We start from the raw sequence: 24,402 nt of genomic DNA, 5'->3' as shown, positions 1-24,402 counted from the left end.
ATGCTCTGGAGAAGTTTCTGTCTTTCTTCATTCCATTCATTCATTGCCTTCCCATAAGGAATCACATCACTATTCAGTGAGTGATTTGCAACCTGATAGGATTCAAATTGATCCAGAGGATCAAGTTGATCCCTATTAGTTGGGCTGTTTCTTTGTGCCATTGTACTGCCTGTTGTAGTCTGTACTTGACTGTTGTGGAATAAAATTGTCTGTTGTGCACTATTTGGCTCTTTGTACTCGGTTGTTTTAGACACGTCTTCTGTTCTCTTTAGATATGAATTGACTGATGTGCAGTCAGGTATTCATATCAGCACAGAGTTCAACGGTCTCTTGATCTCTGGCGTCATCAAAACGTCACACTATTGGCCTTGATCTTGTTGTGCGCATGCGCGTGCGTGCGTACGTGTGCGTGCGTGCGTGCGTGCGTGTGTGTGTGTGTTCTGATCAGTTGGTCTCTGAGGCTGATGAGCAAAAGAAAGAGAACTACAGGGGAGAATAGCAACCACCACTTTTGTGTTTAAACGGCATGACAGCTAGCTTGGCCAACTTTTGCGTTTCACCTAGCCGAAGTCTTGTCACGTGATCAAATAGAGACTTAAGATTGGACAACAACATATTACCCAGCAATCATCGTTGCATCTGTGTATGACATAAATACCAGAGAAAATAAGAAAATATTCATTGAATTAAAACCAGTCGCGGCTGGTCTTTCCCAATTTTCGACCGACGGCCAATCGCGGATCTCCGCGAAGCTCCGGTATGAAAACAGACCCGGCACCGGGAGCCGGCAGGAGTTTTTCCGTCTGAAGCCTCTTCAAGTCCGCCAGTCGACTTCTGCTACTTTCACATTTCATCCGCCGACACAAAGAGGTGAGCTGCTGCTGGTTAACTTGTTTAATTTGATGCTAATTTTATTTTGTGGAGAGCTAGTTAGCTAGCTTCTTTACTCTGTGATGCTACATGATGAACGCTATATCAGCCTAACTGTCGTTGCACAACGTTACTGTCTTGGTGCCCGTCGGTGCAGAGAGTCGCTGTGAATTACTGACACAGTCTGTGTACATTCACATAAACTCGCTGTCGGTTATTTAGTCTCCAGATGGTCAGTTAGAGACACATTTGGCTGTACTCATAGAGCGACCCATAATTATAATCCTCTTTTTTTAGCGTGTCACTATTACTATTAATACTACTATTATCCAGGAAATAGTGACACAATGAATGTCTTTCAGATGACCAAACAGATTAACCTCCAGCTGTTGATGACATGGTGACTATCTGGAGGCCACAGCCTGATGGAACCAGGACTGCGAAGCTGCATCCCTGTCAGTCAGGCCCCCCCCCTCAGCGCTCAGCCACTCAGGGAGCTTGTTCGTCAGCATCTACAGTGTCAAGGTGCTTGGAAGACGCTCGTCCCCTCTTTTCAGCCACCTCTTCTCTGGTGAGTTTTAGCTTTCTATCATGATGAGCTTATTTTTCTCATCCTAAAATGCAACAATCTGATGTTGTGACAAGTTCCACTCTGACAGATGTGTCATTTTTCTGTCTGTGATATTGTGTGTTTTTGATTTTGCTGTACTCTTATATTTACCAGGATACCAGGAATGAGTGCAGCGTCCCAGGGATGGACCGAGTGGACAACCTGGCGGAGTATTTGGTGGGGATGAGGACTGAAACTGGACAAACACTGAGCGACCGGCAGGCCACCACCAGCAGAGCCCTGTGGTACAACCTTCTGCATACGACCAGCAGCGAGCGGCATACGCTGCACAATATATATTTATTTTATATATTTCTGTCCTTAATTTCTGTGTGTGTGTGTTTTGGCCACAACTGTGTATGTGAGAGAGTTAAGGTGTATATTCTGTAATACATCTGAAATATATTTCTACAGCATTACTTTTGACTTATTTCTACTCAACATGTCTGTAAAAACAGGAGTCAAGTAAAGTTTAGCTTTTTGCAAACTCAAGCAGATAATGAAATAACAAGAAAGGAAGCAAACAGTATTGAAACAGTTCCACATTGTCCAGTCATCTAGACGAGCAGCTGCATTGTTGCAGTGCTTTACTCCATTCGTCGTTAATTAGAGCGGATCCTTGAATTGCATCTTTTTACAAAGCAAACACACCAAGTTCCATGTGTGACCAGTGGTTCTTACACGTTTCTCACATTGCTGTACATTTCCACATTACGTACCATTAAATACCACAGAGTATTACTATTTGGTTGTATGCCATTCAGAATATCCCACAGTCCTATTTGTATTGCTTTTTAAGTGATTTTTGAAAGACTCACAACGCTTGGTAAGAGTTCCGGTTAATGGAGATATGTTCCATGTGGGGGGGTCTGTTGAAAAGAAATAGTTGTGTAACTTTCGAGACAAAATACGTGATTTTCACGAGGAAACAAAATGCATTAAAGTGACAAATAACAAAGAGTATATAGAGTATATAGAACTGCACACAGCCACATCATGTAGGAAGAAATAAGAGTGCTGAAACCAGTCACAGTAAATGATCTTTATAGAGAGAAACCAGTTAAACCAGCCGCATTCCTCAACATAGTTTTGCTCTTGTAACTTATAATAGCTTTCCCTATTTAAAATAATAGAAATGACACATGGGAGCTTACAGCCTGTTTTTCTCTCTCAACATCTTTCAGGTTTCAGCTGGTCAGATTCAGCTGATTTGCAGACATCCACAGTCACTGCTGGTAACAGTCAGTTGCATTTTTTAGTCCAGCAAACTCCTGTTGAGCAGCGACTTTTTCAGAGACACAAATTCAGAGCAACTGTGTGTTTCTTTACAGTGCAGCCGAGCAAACTGATGCTGTGTCAGCGAAGAAGTCGGCCAATCGTTGGCCTTTCGTGTCGATCTGATGGTAGAGGCAGATGTCGTGTGAAGATATTTTCAGAGTAAATCACACATGAAGACTATTTCACATGTGAAAGGTTGCAGATGTGCATAATACAGCAGGAACATGTGGTTTATCACATGACACGTGATCAGTTCACATAGAGGTGCATTTGATTCTTGTCAGTATCATTTTGTCATAAATGTATTTGTTGAATATTTACACTTTACTGCCTGTTTTTTCCTCATCATTCTTCAGTTGTCTTAAAGTGCTTCAGCGGTTTCATTGACATTTATTTTTGACTAGCATAGATCATTTTAGGCCTGCTTTAAAGGACAGAGGTTCAGTTTAACAAGTCAGAGGTTCCTTCTACCTAAATAAAAGCACACATGTATTATCAGAACAATGTACACAAAGTATCAGTAGTAAAAGTACTCATTCTGCAGTAAAATGTCTCATGTGACTGATACCTGATTCTATGTGACATTATTAGATAGTTGGAGCAGGATTTTGCTTCAGTTTGAACTCCTTCATATACAGTTTAGTCCAGTGGTGCCCAACCTAGGGGTCGGGCCCCTCCTAGGGGTCATCAGATAGATCTGAGGGGTCTTTAGATGCTTAATGGGAGAGGAGGGAAGAAGCTCTGATACACAACATGTTGATTTACATTTTCACCTCCCATGAACCAGCCCTGATCAGCTATTTAGCTGCTAAACCCAGTAATTGTACACTGTAAAAAAGTCTGTAAAATATGCAGTAAAAAACTGTCAAATAGCAACAGCAAAGCACCGTCAATTCCAAAATTGTATATCTCTGTAGTAAATACACTGAATTTCCGTAAACCAAGATACAGTACATAACTCTATTTTTTACAGGTACAATATGTAAACAACACACAATTTTACTGTAATTTTTTCAAAGAATTGTAAAATGAGTGAGAAAATACCGTAAAGTCAAAAGTGGATAATTACCCTAAAATTTACAGTATTATTCAGTATAAATCACGGATTTCACTGATATGTACATTTAAATTTACAGTAGAAAACTATTAACCATTCAGCAAAATATATACCGTCATTTCTATAGAAACAAGATGTTAAAAATATGGTCCATATACTGCTAATTTAAAGAAAAACGATATTTTACAGTGGTACTTTGGTCAACATCACCATATTATTATTATTATTATTATTATTTCATTTAAGTTTTTTTTCTTTCTTTTTTTCGCATTTCTGCTTTATTAGCCCTTAAAACACACTAACTTGACTAGTGTGACCACTTGGCTGAATTTTAAGTCCAATTGTAAAAAATACATTGATGGAGCTCTGTCAAGTTAGAAATGGTGACTGCATTGCAGCTACAGTTAGGGAATCTACATGGTAAATTAGCAAGAAGTAGCAGAAGAAGAAGAAAAAGAAAAAGAAGAAGAAGATGCACAATGCATTCTGGGTGTTTTTCATTTTAGTTGTAGAAATGTCATAACAGAACCTTTCGTATCCAACAGAGTTTGGTGAAACGACTGCAATTTATAGAGTAAGTTCTTTTTGCTCACTGGATACGTTTATATTTTGTTTTCATTATTTTTTTGTTTACGTCGGACATTACTTGAGTTTTATTTTATTGAGTCTACCACGTTGAACGTGACGATGTCCGTTCTAGTCAGGTGTCTTCTGTGATTTTTGGTCTACAATTTAAGAGAGAGCGCGAGAACGAGAGTGTTGACTTTTGAATCCTTCTGGCCGACATTTAGGCGCTATTCCTGCGCACGCAGTAAAGAGCATCTGTGGAGTCTACACACGTCCTGTACTCGGGAGATAACTCTGTTCTTAAGGTAAGCACCTCTACAGAACTTTCTAGCTAACGTCAGCGCTTTCTTGAATGTCATTCGGGTTTATGTAATGTTTAAAGTTACGTTAATTTGCTCGGTTGTTCCGTTTTGCTCTTGCAAAAATCAGGAGTTGAACAACAACTAAGCTAGGTTAGCTAACCGTTAGCTAAGGAAATGTATAGCTTTCTGTGGCAAGTCGGTTAAGACACTGAGAGGCTACGTGCTTTATTGCAAACTACATCGTAACGAACCAAGATGTTTACTTAAGTGCACCGAAGCTGGTTGCAAGCATATATTTAACAGATATGATATATGATATACGCTGAGAAGGTGCTTTGTGGTTATAGAGGCAAGTTATAGTTTTTTTCTTTTCTTTTCTGTTTGTTGCCCATGGTCAACTGTTATATAGAATATTTTGATACTGTCAGTCAGCTTTGATGTTACAAGCTTATAATGTTATAAGCTTTTTTGTTTTACGTTGAACTGGCTAAAAAATGTGAACTGGCTTTTTGTAGCAATTTGCAGCAATTATGAATGGCTAAGTTAATAAAACTGCCTATGAAGAACATCCAAGCTTTTGTTTCAGTGCTAACACTTCAGGAGGTTGAAGGCTCTTGGCATCACTAAGATCTAGAATCTCTTTCAAGGTAAGTAAATTAAACAGATACACAACAAATACTTGTTGTTTGGAGTAAATGTCCTAATTATCTGTACACACTGCGCACACTTATAGAAATTGTCTTTATAACAATTGTAAATCTTTTGCTCCTGCCACCTCTCAAGCGTCGCGTTCAAATTCCTTAGTGGTCACCGACTTGGAGGGAACAACTTGCTGGCCTTTGTGATGGTGAGATTCTAATCCATGTTAATGCCAAAAGCAAGCTTTTATTTATTTAATAATTTTTTACTTCTAAGAGTGTTTTTCTTTTAATATTTTTATCAGAGACAGCAGAAAGACAGGGACAGGGAAGAGAGAGGAGATGACATGCAGCAAAGGACCCGAAGTCTGGCTTGAACCCAGGTTACCATTGCAAGGACCCAGCCCCAGGTATGTGCCATGTGCTCCACCAGTCGACTTTTATTAAACATTCAGGGTATGTACATGGTCTGAATAAAATGATCAAGTCAAAAAGATACTTAAGTGGGTTGGATATACAAGAGCTATAAAAATCACAAGCACAAATGAGCATTTTGTGACATAATGCTCAGTATCGAAATAAGTACATCAGCGAGCCAGTATGGATGAACAATTCTTTGAGGATGTTCACTCAGGCCTACAGCTAAACTATTAATGTATCAAGCATAGTCCAAGGACTGCACAGACGACAATACTTTTGAACTGTGATGGTAGGCAGCACTTAAACAGGTTAGCCGGGCCTGGAAGAAGTACTTTGCTACATATTATTGTTGCTGTTATTAATGTTGTTGTCATTATTACTGCTGTCATTAGCTGTAGGAGCAGTGGTTGTAGCGGTAATGTTTTTTTTCACAGTTTTTTTTTTTTTTTTTTCTGGCTGCAGAGAGGCTCTTGCTTGTCCTCAGTGGACACTGATGACAACTCTTCAGGCAGAAGTTACAACACTCAAAGTTCCAGTTGCCCAAACATCATACCATGTCGGAGAGTCTCCTAACTGTCTTCAGTCAAGTTTGGACCCAGTGACTTGGACACCAGTCTTGTAAAGCCTTATTAGAGGTAAGCAGTGGTGCAGCTCAAAGGGTTGGGCAGAATCCGGTTTTACCAGCCTTGTAGTTACTGCTGTACACTTCGCTGCAACAAGCTGTCAGTGCTCTATGATTCAACTAAGAATTTAGATGCAATGGCTGCTGCTCCACCTGTCTTGCTATGTTAATTTAAATGGGGATATCCATCCTCGTCATCAAATGTCTATGCTTCAAGTGCAGGTTGCCATCTTAGGAAACACAAACCTGCCCAGCTGCCAAAGAGCACGTGTGTTATGGCAGTAAATTAATATTTCACTGTAGAGCCTTCTCTGGCATCTGTCAGCCAAATAGAATATAGAACTAATAACAAGTTGTCTATGGGCGTTTACCACATCAGTACAGATTTTTCACCTCACACTGTCATTTTTTTAAATATTTCCAACAATGTATTCGTTATTAATGTTGGTTGTATAGAAGTAGTGATGGTCCTGCTTGGGTAAATATAACAGCAGCAGCAGGGGCTGGTGAACTTGAGGTCCCTATCCTGGCAGCAGTTGGTGTGTGATTGATTTTGAAATATTTTTAGATTATTTTATTAGTATTATTATTAGTAAACATGTAGAAAGGGATGTGTTTCAGCACTGAGCCACTAAACACCCTGTCAACCTGCAACATAACTAGTCAGAGGCCTCAATTCAGTTCATCAGACAATCAACACTGACCACAGTTCAGTAACTCAACATCTGGCCATCAGTTTCTTACCATTGGATTTTGCATAAATATATTAAAATGTATAAATAACCCTCTGGCTACATTAAAAATCCACCACTGATTACAACATTAAAGACCAACATTTAGTAACATAAAAAATGTTACTAAAAGTGAATAAAAATATAAATTAATTACTCTTTATGTGTGCTTCTACACTACCGATTTCTTTCAGTGAAAGACTGGTATGTCCAGTAAATATTGGATTACAAATACAAGCAAGCTGTTTTTGTGTTTCTTGATTATTTTGGTTCAGGAAACCGGGGCAGCTCAGCACTAGAGTATGAGAAAGCATATTTCATACAAAAATTATCCAGTAACACAGAAACAACTTCCAGATAAAATGAATTATGGACTACAAGCTACACATTAGTCTTTGTTAGAACAAAATAAGTTAAGCAGAAGCATGTTGTAGAAGTGACCTGCAGAACATTATATTCCAGAGGGCTGGTTCTATGGTTAACTCATTGGAGCTCAGTTAAAAAAACAGAAGGCAGAGTTTTTCTTTTTGTAGTCATGGTGCTCAAATCGTGCATCAATCTAACTTTGGCTTTGTTTCTGTTTTCTGGCTGCAGAAATGATCTACAGTAAAGACCTGATGGACCACGTGAGACTGCAATCAGAGCTGGTGACTTGTGAATGCTGAGTGACTCTTTACCCTTGATCAACCCAGGTCAAGTGGCTCATTTTTTTGTTTATTCATGGACTATCCCTCATATAGACACATGATACTTTGTGAGTATACTTGAAATGTTGGATCAGTTCCATCTTTTTTCAGAGAATGTGTTAATGCAAGAACAGTTTCTTCAGGTTTGTCAATGATACATGTGGGCACAATGGGCTTTATTTGTTATTTTGTTTAGAATCACTATAGGGTTTTAGACTGTTGCTGACTGTAAATCTGTGCCAGGTAACTGTAATTCCTCATGTGTTATACTGTATCTTTTACAGTGAAATTCTGGCAACCACAGCTGCCAGTAATTTACCGTAAATTTGAAAAATAAACTGTAATTGCTAATATGTTATATTGTATTTTTTACGGTGAAATTCTGGCAACCACAGCTGCCAGTAATTTACTGTAAAATTGGACCTAGCTGCAATAAAGTACCGTAATATGTCATACAGTTTCTGTTGTATTTATTACTGAGATGGACTGTAATTTTGACATGAGATTATTGTAAACAGGTTTATGTTTTACCTGTCATTTTTACAGCAAAATACCGTAAACAAATAACAGTTCTGTTCTGCAAAATTTACAGTTGCCAAAACAGCATACCGTAAAGTCCTCTACATTGTCACCGTAATTTTTACGGTGAATTTCTGGCAACCACAGCTGCCAGTATTTCACCGTAAATTCTACAGATTTTTTCTTACAGTGTACATGAGACTTTGCCTGAGTTGGGACGTGACTCACAGTTTATGTCTTATCAGCAGGTTTTTCGTGCAAATGTAATTCAAATTTTAAGAGAAATTCTGTCAAAGAAAATGCTGATGAAAGTGAATTCTCTTCACTGTTGTTTCATAGTTCGTCAGATAAACAATAGGTGGCGCTAATTCCCCAGTCAGGTGCATTAAAACCCTGAAGAGGCCTCAACAATATGATGTAACTAAAAGAGAGCCGGCCAAACCTGAAACAGTGAGAATCAAAGTGGAAACATGAAACATGATATTTCTGTTTGGTTCATGTGTTCATGTGAGGAAGGTTAGAGTCTGTTAGAGTTTGTCCACCTGGTTTACATCAGTGAGTGCAGACTTGATAATATAAAGATCAAAGTTTTCCAGGACAACACTGGAATATAAAGCCTTTTCTCCTTCCTCACCCTCAGAGCTTTTAAAAGGTAGCAGTCAGGAGAAGACTTTCCAAACTCACCTGCCGGCCAACAGAGTGAAACCAGCGAGAGAGAAGAAAGCCAGGCTCACCTGTTACTTCATGAAGTACAGAAGTTGTTCAGGTGTTCCCTCTGTGAGAAGTCGTACAGTAAAATGCACCTTCTGAAACAACACGAGGCTGTCCACGGCGAGTCCGGCCGTTCACCTGAGTCACCTGTGGGAAGAGTTTCAGGACTTCTGCTCACCTGTTCTCTCACAAGAGAGTGCGTTCAGAGGAGCGGCCGTTCAGATGCTCCGACTGCAGAGAGACCTCCAAGATGAAGCGAGCGCTGCTGCAGCTCCAGATTGTCCGCACGCAGGAAAAAACCTTTTGTCTGCCTGGTGTGCGGGATCGGATTTGGTCTGAAGAACAACCTCTGGAGACACCTGAGAGTCCACACAGGTGAGAAACCATTCAGGTGTGAGGAGTGTGGAGTTCTCACAACGCGCTTTGCAGGAAGACATTTTTCTACAACTCCAAACTGCTCCAAACAGGTGGTGCACCTGAACCAAAACAGATTCATCTGCGCCACCTGCGCCAAGTGTTTCCACCGTAAATGTACATTTGTCCACCACATGTGGCGGCACAGCGAGAAGCTGAACGGCTGCAGCTGAGCCGTCTGAAGGAGCACATGACGCTCCACACCTTCTTTATATGTTTGAGTATTTAAAAACATAAAGATGTGTATATTATTAAACATATTATTATTATTAAAAACATGCTTCGTATTTGTATTTAATTCTTATTTTTGCTGAAGTTACTTTACATTGCAAATTTAGCGTTTATTGTTTTCTTTTCAAAATGCTAACAAGACCTGATTGTGTTAAATTTGCAGCATTTTTACGTTTAGCCTTAAAATTGTGATAATTATAGTCTTTTGTGTAAAATGTACACATATATAGTCAACGTCTTATTTTGCATTTTTTTTAATTTTCTTTTGCTTTTGCTGTTTGCTATTTTTATTGATGCTGCCTGCAACATCAAATTTCCCCAGCTGGGGATTCATAAAGTTCATCTTATCTTATATTACAGAATTTATAGTCCTGTTCCAGTCGGAGCTCCGGTCCGGGGTTTATTTCTCCCGGATACAGTGAAACTCCGCGCCTGGTTTTACCTGTCACCCTCCGCCTCTCCGCGCGACAGGAAGTTTTCCTGAAAACAAGAGCGGAAGCTGAATTTATCCTGGAAACGGATTAAAATGTAAAAGTGTTGTTATTGTTTTGAATGTACCGGAGGCGATAAGTGTTCAGATGATGTCGAACACGGCGAGGAGCGGGGACATCATCCACCTGAACGTCGGAGGGAAGAGGTGAGGAACCGGACGGTGTTTGCGGCTAACCGGAGCTAGCTACCGGGAACACTGCTAATAAAGGGGCGGAAATGATCGTCCATGCCCCAGAAGGTTTCTGGTGATTTAACGAGTTAAAATCTCAGACAACTTCAAAGCGGTTCGGTTCGTTTGTCCCTGTCACTAACAAACAGTCCGCTCCTCAAACAAAGTCTGCTGAAGCCGTTTTAACCCAAACCTCACAGGCGCGTCCGGAGCTCGACGGTTCATCGATTGTGATTGTCTTCAGATTCTCCTTCATTTTATTGTTAACCAGTGCGAACTAGTGAGTCCTGTAACATTTGTCAGCACACAGTCATGTTAGGAAGGAAAATGATTTAATTGAGACCGAGTAAAGTGAGGCCAAAATTAAGATATGATGAAAAGCTATGTTGAGGTGCGCTTTGTGTCCGACAATGGAAGCAGTGGAAACCAAAGTGGAGATAACTGTAAACCAGCTGTTTTCTGTATTAAACACGCACAAAAGAAGCTGTTAATAAGTGTGTATGTTTGATGACACTTAAGTTAGTGTTTTATTCGCCGGTAAAGTAACTAAAGTCTGGAAGATATGTGCTTGTCCGACAATGGAACTCGTTGCGGTATCCGGCTAACTCGCTGTAAAGTGGTGGGTCAACATTTAACAGGATTCATTTACCCACAGATATGGAGATACGTGGTTTTCACAGGGCAGGGAGTCGATGGCATTTACAGGTTAATGTGAACAGAATTTACCTGGTGGGTCTAAAAGTCCTGATGAAGGTAACTGTTGAAACGAGTGTGTATGACACTGAAAGCTCAGGACCAGAGCTGGATGAAAGAGTTGATGCTTTTACTCTGTAAAATGTGACGATGAATCTTGGCCACAGTTTTTTTAATTAAATAAATCAAAGTAATCCTTAAAAGGTGGTTAATTGGATGCATTTTATGTAAGTATGTTTTGATTTCCTAATTATACGTTTGATGTCGTTATCAGCCTCAAACATCTCGTGTCAGTCAGGTGACTCGACTGATCCCACAGCAGCAGGTTATTTAATGGGACATGACTGTTCATTAACTGTAGATAGGTGAGGCAGGTGGAATAATGCGATGGCAGTTATAGGACGGAGTTTATCAGGCCAGACATGGAGAGTGAAGGAGAAGTAGGTCAGATTACCAGAAAGGACCAGAACAAAAAAACTCGTATCTTCTCTATACCTCAAAGCATCCAGTGATGTCTGATGTCTGCAGTCAGATGGAGACTGTGGCTCATGTTGTTTTATTTAAATGAAATACTCACATGAAAGACGAAGACAGTGTTGAAGAGCTGGAGCCTGAAGTGATTCATCAGTCTTCACAAAACGTTTCAGAAATTAAATGTTTGCTTTTGTCCTCATGAAAACGAGGCTGATGACAAGAACAAAAGACCCCTGAAGAAGAAGAAGACTTAATGAAATGATTGTCTGCTTGTTTTCAGGTTCAGCACCTCCAGACAGACCCTGACATGGGTTCCTGACTCCTTTTTCTCCAGGTCTCACACACACACACACACACACACACACGTAGCTCATGTTTGTCCAATGCCACTCCATTCAGAATTTTACGTCACCTTGTTTACTGCCAAACTCAACAGTGAATTATCACGTGAAATCAGATGTTTTCTGAATGAGTACAGCAGCAGCGAGTGTTACTGTGTCAGAGGAGTAAGAGGTGAAGCAGCGGGAGGGCGCCGCTCGCTGCAGGAGGTAGCTGAGCAGAAACGGGTCTGCGTGGCTGCGGAGGTGTTTCGGTCGCTAACGGGATGCGTCTCTGTGTTTTGCCCGCAGTCTGCTGAGTGGTCGGATCTCGACTCTGAAGGATGAAACCGGAGCTGTGAGTACCGCGGCGTCACTGCCACGCTGGTGTGTATTCTGTGTGAGGTGATAACCGTCTGTCCCTCCTCTCTCTCTGCGTAGATCTTCATCGACAGGGACCCCTCTCTGTTCGCCACCATCCTCAACTTCCTGCGGACCAAAGAGCTGCACCCCCGCTCCATCAACGTGCACATGCTCATGCACGAGGCCGAGTTCTACGGCATCACGCCGCTGGGTGAGACGCACACGCGGTCGAGTGTTAGTTAGATGCAGTGAGACGGCAGAAACCTGCTGCGGGGGTCTGAGTCTGAAGAGGTCAGAACTCCTGCAGAACTTTACAGCTGTACTGAGACCAGCACGGTCCGGCTTCTGGTCTTCACTGTCATCGTGTTGACTACAGAAAGCTTTATTAAAATAGATTTTCAGTTATCAGTTGTTGTCTGAAGCCTAAAAACAAATTATTTCTGAGATTTCTTTCTGTGACTTCACGTTCGTTCTGAGGACAATGTTTTTATTATTATTATTATTATTAGTAGTATTATTATTATTGCTATTATTATTATTATTATTATTATTATTATTATTATTATTATTGGTATGATTGTTGTTGTTGTTGTTGTTGTTGCTCTGTTGCTGCTCTTTGCTTTCCATCATCACACTCGATGGTTTTAGATAGACAGACTTTATTAATCCCAAGCTGGGAAACTGCAGTGCAGCAGCAGCATCACACACAGTGAAATACGTGAAAATAAGACTATAAAGAACAAACTATACATAATAAAATATCTAAATAGTGAGCAGTAGTAGTTTCTGTTGTATTATCTAATGAAGTGAAATGTTTTTTTAACAGTGCGTAAGCTGCAGCTGTGTGACGAGCTGGACCGATCCTCCTGTGGAAACGTGCTGTTCAACGGCTACCTGCCTCCACCAGGTACACCTGACTTCTGCTGACTCGGCCAGTTAGGAGCCGCCTTTAGCCTGAAGGTGTTCTGCGAGGCTCTGATTTATTGATCTCCGCTGAGCGTTTTGAAGGACGGCCCCGCCCGAGCCGCGTCCATCAGAGGTTCAGCCTCCTGAACGGAGACGGCTTATTTACCTTCTGTGTCCTCACTTCCTGTCCGTGTCGCCCCAGTGTACCCAGCGAAGCGTCGTAACCGTCACAGCGTGGCGGGATCGCAGTTCATGGCGGGACGAGTCGTCGCTGCCGAGAGAGCACCGGTCAGACGCAGCAACACCATGCCGCCCAACCTGGGGAATTCTGGGATACTCAGCAGAGCCAGCACTGAGGAGAGGACGCCTGGGGGTAGAAACACACGCACACATGCACACACACATGCGCACACACACGCACACACACACGCACACACACACGCACACACGCACACACAAATTAAGTCTCTGGCTTGTAAAACAGAAATGAGTTTTGAGTGTTTAAGGAAGCATTTTAACTAAAATGAAGTTTTCTGGTGTGTGTGTGTGTGTGTGTGTGTGTGTGTGTGTGTGTGTGTGTGTGTGTGTGTGTGTGTGTGTGTGTGTGTGTGTGTGTAGGTCAGGTATCAGATCCCGGCATGGTTCGGATCATCTGTGGTCATCACAACTGGATCGCTGTGGCCTACGCTCAGTTTGTCGTGTGTTACAGGTGAACACAGGTGTTCAGTGCAGTGACTTCGTCATCAGCACAGAGATTCGCAGTATTAATACACAATATATACATTTTATGGCTTTTTAAGAGAGTTTTGTGTTTGTTCCTCGGTGCATTTATCTGAACTTGATTCAAATGATGGAGACTGTCTTTGAACCTGAGCTGATTGTAAAGATCTTCTGAGCTGCAGGTTCAACATGTGTGCAGCTTCTCTGCAGCAGCGGCCATATTTGAAGCACTGATTGTCGTTGCACGGTGTGATGAAGCTCTCTATCGGTCCTCTGGACTCCTCTGGACAAACGTCTCTCAGTGAAGATGTCTCCCTCTCTCTCTCTCTCAGGGTGAAGGAGTCCACCGGGTGGCAGCAGGTCTTCACCTCTCCTCGTCTGGATTGGGTGATCGACAGAGTCGCGCTCAACGCCAAAGTGATGGCGGGTTCGCTGGGAGACAACGACAAGATGGTGGCTGTGGCCTCGGGGACGGAGATCATCCTGTGGGCCATCTGCCCGGACGGCAACGGAAACGAAATCGGTGCGAGTTTCGAATCAGAGTGACAGATTATACGTCAGCGATCAGACCTGCGATTCCCAAAACATCTGGAGGCTAAATGCTAAAGCTGATCTAACCTGGACGTCATCCAGTCTGAGACGCCCCTGTCACATGTTCTCTCAGTGTTTCCTGTTGTGTTGACGTGTCCAATCAGGGTTTAAAGGCAGCCTGAAGAGTCGACACTGAAGCTTTGTGGCTTCTCTTTCACAGCCATGAACTTCTGTCTCTCTGCTGCAGGCGTCTTCAGTCTGAACGTGCCCGTGGAGGCTCTCTTCTTCGTTGGTAACCAGCTGATCGCCACCAGCCACACTGGGAAGGTCGGGGTTTGGAACGCCGTCACCAAACACTGGCAGGTGGGTGAACCTGCTCCTCAGTGAAGGTGTTACAGCTTTACTGTTATTTAATTCACGTGACGGAGAGAGCAGGTGAGTCTGTGTTCATGCAGCCGGTCAGTAAACAGAACGAGACGCTTCCTGACTGTCGGTGTGTGTCACACTCACGAAGCAGGAAAACCAACAGCTCTGTGATGTTCTCTGCAGAATCAGGACGTGGTTCCCATCAGCAGCTACGACACCGCCGGCTCCTTCCTCATCCTGGGCTGCAACAACGGATCCATCTACTACATCGGTGAGTCCCAGCTGTATCACACACACACACATACACACACACACACACACACACACACATCAGGGAGCTCAGCTGGATCAGGGTCTGTTTGACTCAGAAACTGTTGACACATTCATGTTCCTCAGAGGATGAATGCTAACACCTTGAGCCTCTGACCATCATCAGGTCAACATCTTAATGTGTCCTACTCTTTGGTTTATCACCCCATTCCCATGAGCCTCAGCTGGACTTTTTCTGCTAATTAGCCGACATTAGCATGCTAACATGGTCAACTAAGGAGGTGGTGAGCATGGTGAAGATTACACCTGCTAAACATCAGCATGTTAGCATTCTCATTGTGCCCATGTTAGCATGTTGATGTTAGCATTTAGCTCACTGCAGCACAGCCTCAGTGAGCTGCTAGCATGGCTGTAGTGGAGTGAGCACAACAACGGAGCCAGCGTTATCTGTGTAGAACCAATAAAGATCCTGTTTGAAGAGAGTGGCTGCAGTTCCTGACGGCCTGTTGTCTGGTTGGTTTGTCAGATGTGCAGAAGTTTCCTCTGAGGATGAAGGACAACGATCTGCTGGTGACGGAGCTCTACAGAGACCCGACTGAAGACGCCATCACCGCGCTCAGCGTCTATCTGACGCCCAAAACAAGTAGGCAGCTGTTTACAGTACTGCTGCTGTTCTTATACTACTGCTACTGCTGCTACTGCTACTACTACTACTACTACTACTACTACTACTGCTGCTGTTCTTATACTACTGCTACTGCTGCTACTGCTACTGCTGCTACTATTACTACTACTACTACTACTACTACTACTGCTACTGCTGCTGTTCTTATACTACTGCTACTGCTACTGCTACTGCTGCAGCTACTACTGCTGCTGTTCTTATACTACTGCTACTGCTGCTACTACTACTACTACTACTACTACTACTACTACTGCTACTACTACTACTGCTGCTGTTCTTATACTACTGCTACTGCTACTGCTGCTACTACTACTACTACTACTACTACTACTACTGCTGCTGCTGTTCTCATACTACTGCTACTGCTGCTACTGCTACTGCTGCTACTATTACTACTACTACTACTGCTACTGCTACTGCTGCTGTTCTTATACTACTGCTGCTACTGCTACTGCTACTGCTGCAGCTACTACTGCTGCAGCTACTACTGCTGCAGCTACTACTGCTACTACTGCTACTACTGCTACTGCTACTGCTGCAGCTACTACTACTGCTACTGCTACTGCTACTGCTGCAGCTACTACTACTGCTACTGCTACTGCTGCTACTATTACTACTACTACTCCTGCTACTGCTGCTACTGCTACTGCTGCTACTATTACTACTACTACTGCTACTGCTGCTACTGCTACTGCTACTGCTGCAGCTACTACTGCTGCAGCTACTACTGCTACTACTGCTACTGCTACTGCTGCAGCTACTACTGCTGCTACTGCTACTGCTGCAGCTACTACTGCTATTACTGCTACTGCTACTGCTGCTACTATTACTGCTGCTGCTGCTGCTGCTACTGCTGCTACTATTACTACTACTACTGCTGCTGCTGCTACTGCTGCTACTATTACTACTACTACTACTGCTGCTACTGCTGCTACTGCTACTGCTGCTACTATTACTACTGCTGCTACTATTACTACTACTACTGCTGCTACTGCTACTGCTACTGCTGCAGCTACTACTGCTGCAGCTACTACTGCTACTACTGCTACTACTGCTACTGCTACTGCTACTGCTGCAGCTACTACTACTGCTACTGCTACTGCTACTGCTGCAGCTACTACTACTGCTACTGCTACTGCTGCTACTATTACTACTACTACTCCTGCTACTGCTGCTACTGCTACTGCTGCTTCTATTACAACTACTACTGCTACTGCTGCTGTTCTTATACTACTGCTACTGCTGCTACTGTTACTGCTGCTACTATTACTACTACTACTACTGCTACTGCTGCTGCTGCTGCTGCTACTGTTGCTACTGCTACTGCTGCTACTATTACTATTACTACTACTACTGCTACTGCTGCTGTTCTTATACTACTGCTACTGCTGCTACTGCTACTGCTACTGCTGCAGCTACTACTGCTACTACTGCTACTGCTACTGCTGCTACTATTACTGCTACTGCTACTGCTGCTGCTGCTGCTGCTGCTACTGCTGCTACTATTACTACTACTACTGCTGCTGCTGCTACTGCTGCTACTATTACTACTACTACTACTGCTGCTACTGCTACTGCTGCTACTATTACTACTACTACTACTACTGCTGCTGCTACTGCTGCTGTTCTTATACTACTGCTACTATTACTACTACTACTGCTGCTACTGCTGCTACTGCTACTGCTGCTACTATTACTACTACTACTACTACTACTACGACTGCTGCTGCTGCTACTGCTGCTGTTCTCATACTACTGCTACTGCTGCTACTATTACTGCTACTGCTACTGCTGCTGCTGCTGCTGCTACTACTGCTGCTACTATTACTACTACTACTAGTTGGTTCTACACAGATAACGCTGGCTCCGTTGTTGTGCTCACTAGTACTACTGCTGCTGCTGCTGCTGTTCTTATACTACTGCTACTATTACTACTACTACTGCTGCTACTGCTGCTACTGCTACTGCTGCTACTATTACTACTACTACTACTACTACTACTACTACTGCTGCTGCTGCTACTGCTGCTGTTCTCATACTACTGCTACTGCTGCTACTATTACTACTACTACTACTGCTGCTACTATTACTACTACTACTACTGCTGCTACTGCTACTGCTGCTGCTGCTACTACTGCTGCTGTTCTTATACTACTGCTGCTACTGCTACTACTATTACTACTACTACTGCTGCTACTACTGCTGCTGCTGTTCTTATACTACTGCTATTGCTACTACTATTACTACTACTACTGCTGCTGTTCTTATACTACTGCTACTACTACTGCTACTACTGCTGCTGAAAAAACTCCCAAATCTCGATGTCATGTGATCAGGCGACAGCGGGAACTGGATCGAGATCGCGTACGGGACGAGCTCTGGGACGGTTCGAGTCATCGTTCAGCATCCGGAGACGGTCGGCTCGGGGCCGCAGCTCTTCCAGACCTTCTCTGTCCACCGCAGCCCCGTCACCAAGATCATGCTGTCTGAGAAACACCTGATCTCAGGTCAGGAGTCTGAGACGCTTTAAACCCGCAGTGAGACGGCTCATGTTCGTCAGCATCAGTCCAGTTTGACGTCCTCTGTGTCACTGAAGTTCTTCATGTCCGCTGTCTTTCAGTCTGTGCCGACAACAACCACGTGAGGACGTGGACGGTGACGCGGTTCAGAGGGATGATCTCCACCCAGCCGGGATCCACGCCGCTCACCTCCTTCAAGATCCTCAGCCTGGACGACGTCGACGGACACGGAGGCTGCAGCGCCGGGACAGAGATCGGTAAGACACACACACACACACACACACACCTAACCACAGGGGTTAAAGGTCAAAGCTCGTCTCAAGTATCTTCCTAAACTGTTTCAGCAGTTTTCAAAGCTGAACAAAGATGAACACCTAAACAGAAATAAATAAAGGAAACAATGGGTGCAGATGAAGCAGATAGAAGTCCAGTGTTTCTGTCAGTTGTAAACAAATGAATAGTATAGATGTAATAAACAAACTTTATTTCATTTTAACCTCTACAGAATTAATGATTGTAATATTAATGTGTCAGAATTTTAGATTAAAACATGAAAAAATAACTTTTAATAGAATGTGAAGACGAAGCAGTTTTGTCGTCATGTCATACACGTCTTTGTATTGTGTTGCAGAAGTTAGCATGCTAGCCAGCTAGCATTGGCCCGTCCTGTCTTGTAATACCACTCTGTACCTCAGGCGACAATGAGTCACTGCAGCATCCGGTCTGCCCTCAGTCCAGCACCGAGATGCTCAGGTCCAGAGACCCTGAACGCATCATTCCCACCACTGAACTGGATTTAGAAAGTCCTCAAATAAAACCGAGGAGGGAGACCACCAGAGGGCAGCGAGGACGCAGCAGCCGTCACACACGCCATGTGAGCCCAGATCTGACCCCGAGTCTTCTTCTCTTCAGGTCCATACGGAGAGAGAGACGACCAGCAGGTGTTCATCCAGAGAGTCGTACCGGACACCGATAAACTCTATGTGAGGCTGTCGTCCAATGGGAAGAGGTGCGTGTGTTTCTTCAGCAGGCTGGAAGTTTTTCTCACCACTGAACAACCATTTTAAATGTGAATATAGCTGATGTGTGTGTGTGTGTGTGTGTGTGTGTGTGTGTTTGTGTCTCTGTGTCTCTGTCTGTGCGTGTGTGTGCGTGTGTGTGCGCGTGTGTGTGTGTGTGTGTTCAGGGTGTGTGAGGTGCGCTCGGTTGACGGCACCTCCATCACGGCCTTCATGGTCCACGAGTGTGAGGGCTCGAGTCGCATCGGCTCTCGGCCCCGTCGATACCTGTTCAGCGGCCATGGCAACGGCAGCATCCAGATGTGGGACCTGACCACCGCCATGGACATCGCCGGCAAGGTCGACATCAGAGGTCAGACTCTTCAACAGACACAACTTTATTGTTCGCTGACGTCGCCACAGAGGAAGTAGTTTTAACATTCTGTCACAAACATGGAGGCCGATCCAGGAGCGACGTCGGCTCTGTGATTGGTCGATTAAATTTGTAAGTGACTATTGCAAGCTCTGTGATTGGTCACTGAGTGATGTGCGCTCTCATTGGTGTTCTCGCAGCACTGGGCGGGCCAACAGAGGAGGAGCTGCTGGAGCTGTTGGACCAGTGTGACCTGGCTCTGACCAGAACACCTGACAGCACACCTAGAGCCTCCACCTGCAGGTACGCACGCACGCAGCTCCACACCGACATATGTGGGAGTTCGGTCTTCAGCGTGTTTTTCTCGTGTCATTTTTATGTTTAAAATGTTTTAAATTGTCCAACTCCTCAAAATTAAAAGAGGTGTGAGAATAAAGAGAAGTTGCTCGTTGGTTTTCTCTTTGCTGTCTTGCTTCTCCACTGTTGAGCTTCTACAAGTAAACAAGTTAGCAATGCTAGGAAGAATTAGCCTCCTGCTCTTGTTGTTGTTGATGAGTCTTGTGACTTCCTGTCCCTGCAGTCTTCACTCTCAGCTCAGCGACAGCTTCAGGACGGAGCGTCTTCACTCTGCGGGAGGAGGACGAGGAGCCGGAGCCTCGGGTTCGTCCGCTTCGCTGTGCGGCAGCCTCCCCCGGCAGGCTCCGCCCCCTGTGCCCCTCACAAAACCCATCAGAGACTCTGGCCTCTCAGCCGGGCCCGGAGCCGGACCGCATTCCCTCGCCATCCCCACCTACGGCCACAACTCCACATCCAGCCCCAACCAGACCGCCAGCCCCCGGCCCAGACACGCGGAGCGAGACAGAGAGTGGGCGTCCGTCCGCAGGGGGAGCTTCGTGGAGCGCTGCCAGGAGCTCGCTAAGGGCTCAGAGGCGGCAGCAGGCTCTGGGTTCGGGGTCCCGGCGGGGGCAGAGGGCGTCAGGCGGAGCTTGGCAGTGTGCAGCGAGTTAGAAGCCAGATTCGGCCTCAGGACCCCCAACACCTTCTCTGTGTCGCCTGGTGCACGTCACTCTCCAGGAACACCTTCATCACTGTCATCGTCGCCGTTATCCTCCAACTCTTCACACCGCAGGGCCACGCCCACATCCCCAACAAGCCCCGCCCCAGCTCCAGCCCCCACCGTGAGCCCAACCCAGTCTCAGGCACCCGTCTCACCTCGCCGCTGCACTGCAGCGTCTCCTGATGATTCTCCAGCTTCCCCCGAGAGCCCGGCGAGTCCGGACAGCCCCGCCGCCGGCCCGCCCACCAGCCCCAAACCACACATGAATGAGACCAGCTTCTGATTGGCTGTTCAGACTCAACTCTGCGGACCAACAGTCGAGTCGATCCTGAGAGCTGATTCGTGTGTTCAGCTGGTTTGGATTTCTGTCGTCACGTTGAGACGTAACAGCCAGCTGGCAGCCTGAATGAACAGCCAATCAGCCGTCAAACAGAGTTCTGTTGCCATAGCGACCACATGCTGGTTTCCTGGCCTCCAGGAGCTGAGAGTCTCCACTGTGTTACTAAAGCTGCACTAATCAATCGTTCTACATTATCAATAAATCAATGACTGTAATGTGAAAGGGCTCACTTGTAGATCTAACCTGACGAGCCGCTAAGCCCCGCCCACTCAGCTGCTGTGGTTTAGCTGTCAATCATTCAGTTCTCATTGGACAGCACAACGCTAACAATGGCAGATTTAAGATCAACAGCTGGACATGTTAGCTTTAGCCTCAGTCTGTTAGCATGATATCATTACTGGGCTCATCTCACTGCGTCGGCGTTAGCTTATCTCAGCTAGCTACCAATGATAAGATCAGCTAGCTGAGAAAATTAGCGGTCGTCTTCTGGAAATGTAGGAGTTTCAAGAATTATGAATTTAGATTCACATTATCGTTGCAAACAGAACACGTATGTGAGAACAGAAGATCGACGGGGTAGCAACAGTAACTAAGGTGGGTGGGGCTTTTTGAAGCGTCTCTTTGTAGCTTCTGGTTTTGGTGTTTGTGGCACATTTATCTGAGACAGATGTTTCCCTCAGGAGGGGGTGGAGAGCTGAAAAGAGCTGAAACGGGAGCAAACACTGGTCCGGTGGTGCTGCTGTGTGTTGTTCTGCCTCTGACGGTCAGAAAACATCAGTTCACTGTAACTGAACTGTTTCGTAGCTTTTCAGGACCAACAGAGAAGGAAAGTCTTTCTATCCAGAATCTTTTTCTACTGCAGCCACAGTCTGTTTTAAAAAGTTTGTACAGAAACTTTATTTTTTCACACTGTGATGAACACAAACGCCTCGTCTTCATCAGTTCATTCTCATCGAGCCGAGCCCGAACGCCTCGCCGTCACAGTCCGTCAGGTGTGAACACCTGCAGTCTGAACCCTCAGCAAGGCGATTATTGATTACCTGGAAAGAACGTTTGGCAACTACAAAATATTTGTACTTTTTACTTCATTCATCTGACAGCTTTAGTTACTCTGAACATTCGGATCAATCGACTGCTAACGTACGATGTAGTTTTATATGATATTTATTGATCTGTGGAGGTAAATTCACAACCTGTCCGACATCAGCTCCACCTTCACCTGCTGCAGCATTAAACACATGAATCATCATCAATAATCATTCAGGAAGGTGATTAATATGATTCTGAATGAGACATCATGCATGATGGTTACTGCTTCTGTTGGTACTTGAAGTATGTTTTGATTCTTGTACTTTCAAGTAGAACTTTTTACTTGTAACAGAGTATTTTTACTCTGGTTTCCTGCTTTTACTGAAGTAAAAGTTGTGAGAACTTTATTCGAGGTGGCGTTAGTTGAATTGTAGAATTAGGAATGGTTGTCACATACAGCTGGAAAGTGATGACGCAGTAAATCTTTTAGTTTCCTTCCATCATACGTTCAGACTTCTGACCGTAAGATCCTGAACATTCAACTGAAAAAGTCTTGAACTCGGTGAACCTGCAGAACTCTGAATTGGTCTGTTTGACGACGTTCTTTCCAGGAAGCTCGTGAGCAGAGTTCAGAGCTGTGACAGGAAGCGTTCACGTTCACGTTCACGGTTTCGTCTCTGGTTGCGTCTCTGGTTTGTCTCTGGTTGCGTCTCTGGTTGCGTCTCTGGTGTCTCCTGCTGTCGTCTTCCTGCTCTCACTCTTTTCTTTCTAAACCTTCACGTTCTCGTCTAACGTTTGCGTCCAAAATTTGTTGATTTTCTTTCCAGATTAATCTGTAAATAATCATCAGTTTTAGCTCTAAAAATACCAAACGTGTTGCTTTTCTTTAAAAATGTGAATCTTCTGACATCACGAGGATTTTCACTGTTTTCTGACATTTTATAGACAAGATTAATAAAAACAATCCTGAGATTAAATAAGAATCTAATTAGTTGTTAGTTGCAGCCCAGTTTTCTTTATATAGAATTTCAGATTCTTGTCATTTAATTTTTTTTCTCGTGTGGATTTCCGTGTTTCCTACAACCTGTGAACGCAGCATTTGTGCTTCTGAACTGTTGATGTTTGTCTGTTTTGAACATGAAACTTTATTGACTCCAGGTATGTAAACAGCTCATAGTGAATGTAGAGAAACTGTCGTCACAGCTGAACTCAGATCAGCAGATTTTTGATCTGAAGCTGTTCGATGCGTCACATTGTTTGAATATTCATGTTTTTTTACAGCTTTAATAACCGTGTTTGTATTTAAACAATTAAAAGAATCGACTCGTTAAAGTCTTGTTTTATTTAATGAACTCGTTCCACATTAAAACTCGAGTCAGGAAACAGCACGACTTCTAAAAAACTGATGAGCAGATGATCAATAATCAGCGCTGAACAAAGGTTCACAACATTGGTTCTCCTGTCTGTCGCTACGGCAACCAGATCATCATCAAGGTACACAGATCACACAAAAATATCTTTATTTACAAAAATAGATTGAAATTGTAAACTTCATGAAAAGTTGTCCAGCTTCAGACGACGGCAGTGATGAAGGATGTGAGGCGAAGGTGAGCTCTCTAAACCCCGCCCTCAAACAGAGATTGTCCAATCATAGCTTAGCAACAGTTTCTAGACACGGCAGGCCGATCGAGCTTCAGTTTGGATGCTGGAATCTTTTTTATTGACTTCAAGTGTTTGTCTCCTTTAATGTCAGCTGCTAATGTTAGCCTGTGCAGCTAACTAGCTTAGCACCTGCAGTAATAGCGAGGGGCCTTTCATTAGCTAACTTTCACACTGTGTGGAGTGACTGCGTCTCTTTGCAGATGATGCAGTTCTGTTGGCTGTGAGTCAGCACCTCCGGTCTGAGACCAGAGGTCTCTGCTGGAAAACACTGAAGCTCTCAGTTCATCAGTTGACTGTGGATCTGGTCCTGATCTGTGGGCCAAACTGTTAAAAAACAGAAAAACAGCAGCTTTTCAGCCACAGTCGGATAAAGTCTGTCCTCTCGTAGCGAGGAACGTGGTCTCGGGGGGGTGTACGGTGAGGTTCAGGCCTTGGCGTCCAGCATCTCCAGCAGCAGTTTGTGGAGGGGGACGCAGCGGCGGCGGTGCAGCCGCAGGAAGGCCTGCGCGGCTCGGTCGGCCGTCTGTCGCAGCAGGGGGAGGCTCATCAGCAGCCGGCCCGCCCGGCGCCGCTCGCCGCGGGACGACTCGTACTCCTGCAGGGCCTCGTGGAGCCCGTCCTGGAACCTCTGCACCGAGTCCGGACAGTCCACCGGGTCGGCATCTGACGGGACGAGAGAGGACACTCAGAGGTGGACAGTCTCGAGGAATACTTGGTTATTATTCAGAGTGACGCCTGAGAGGGGACAGCAGCCCCCCCCCCCCCAGTCGTCATCAGCTCAG

The 24,402-nt window shown here is 44.4% G+C and overlaps 2 protein-coding genes and 2 long non-coding RNA genes across 7 annotated transcripts in view; 3 read left to right on the top strand and 1 right to left on the bottom strand.

Moving 5' to 3' along the window:
- Positions 1-443: 443 nt before the first annotated feature.
- LOC121609576 lies at positions 444-3,301 on the top strand. Its single transcript, XR_006006999.1, has 3 exons — positions 444-870; positions 1,233-1,441; positions 1,595-3,301. It is a non-coding gene; the product is annotated as an uncharacterized LOC121609576 (long non-coding RNA).
- A 1,009-nt stretch (positions 3,302-4,310) lies between these two features.
- LOC121609536 lies at positions 4,311-8,232 on the top strand. Of its 4 annotated transcripts, XR_006006995.1 has the most exons (7): positions 4,335-4,389; positions 4,607-4,687; positions 5,271-5,331; positions 5,468-5,531; positions 5,628-5,732; positions 6,205-6,377; positions 7,690-8,232. It is a non-coding gene; the product is annotated as an uncharacterized LOC121609536 (long non-coding RNA). The 4 variants fall into 4 exon arrangements; XR_006006992.1 differs by having other exon boundaries at positions 4,311-4,687; XR_006006994.1 differs by having other exon boundaries at positions 4,323-4,389; positions 4,607-5,331.
- Positions 8,233-10,117: 1,885 nt separating this feature from the next.
- shkbp1 (SH3KBP1 binding protein 1) lies at positions 10,118-23,290 on the top strand. The gene is made up of 17 exons (XM_041940044.1): positions 10,118-10,293; positions 11,765-11,818; positions 12,114-12,159; positions 12,243-12,375; positions 12,991-13,071; positions 13,273-13,443; positions 13,689-13,779; positions 14,123-14,313; positions 14,569-14,684; positions 14,871-14,958; positions 15,484-15,600; positions 17,979-18,149; positions 18,263-18,418; positions 19,074-19,170; positions 19,348-19,532; positions 19,733-19,835; positions 20,113-23,290. The coding sequence occupies exons 1-17, from the start codon at positions 10,235-10,237 to the stop codon at positions 20,870-20,872; spliced, it is 2,619 nt and encodes an 872-aa protein (XP_041795978.1). The 5' UTR covers positions 10,118-10,234; the 3' UTR covers positions 20,873-23,290.
- The window catches only part of esrrd (estrogen-related receptor delta), an 8,234-nt gene continuing 7,120 nt past the window's right edge, over positions 23,289-24,402 (bottom strand). Inside the window, exon 8 of the mRNA XM_041940045.1 lies at positions 23,289-24,283. Within this exon, the coding sequence (XP_041795979.1) occupies positions 24,045-24,283 (239 nt within the window). The 3' untranslated portion in view covers positions 23,289-24,044. The remainder of the gene's footprint in view (positions 24,284-24,402) is intronic.

The sequence above is a fragment of the Chelmon rostratus genome, chromosome 7 (assembly GCF_017976325.1).
Source record: "Chelmon rostratus isolate fCheRos1 chromosome 7, fCheRos1.pri, whole genome shotgun sequence".
NCBI classification, from domain to species: domain Eukaryota; kingdom Metazoa; phylum Chordata; class Actinopteri; order Chaetodontiformes; family Chaetodontidae; genus Chelmon; species Chelmon rostratus.
The sequence above is the reverse complement of the archived record's forward strand: the minus strand, read 5'-3'. Positions and strand labels throughout refer to the sequence as shown.

What these genes read in the sequence shown, in the direction of transcription:
- shkbp1 (XM_041940044.1), top strand. Translation starts at nt 10,235, where the DNA reads ATGATGTCGAACACGGCGAGGAGCGGGGACATCATCCACCTGAACGTC. An exon ending in CTACGGCATCACGCCGCTGG is followed by an intron (nt 12,376 to 12,990) that starts GTGAGACGCACA and finishes TTTTTTTAACAG; the next exon opens with TGCGTAAGCTGCAGCTGTGT. An exon ending in CGGCTACCTGCCTCCACCAG is followed by an intron (nt 13,072 to 13,272) that starts GTACACCTGACT and finishes GTGTCGCCCCAG; the next exon opens with TGTACCCAGCGAAGCGTCGT.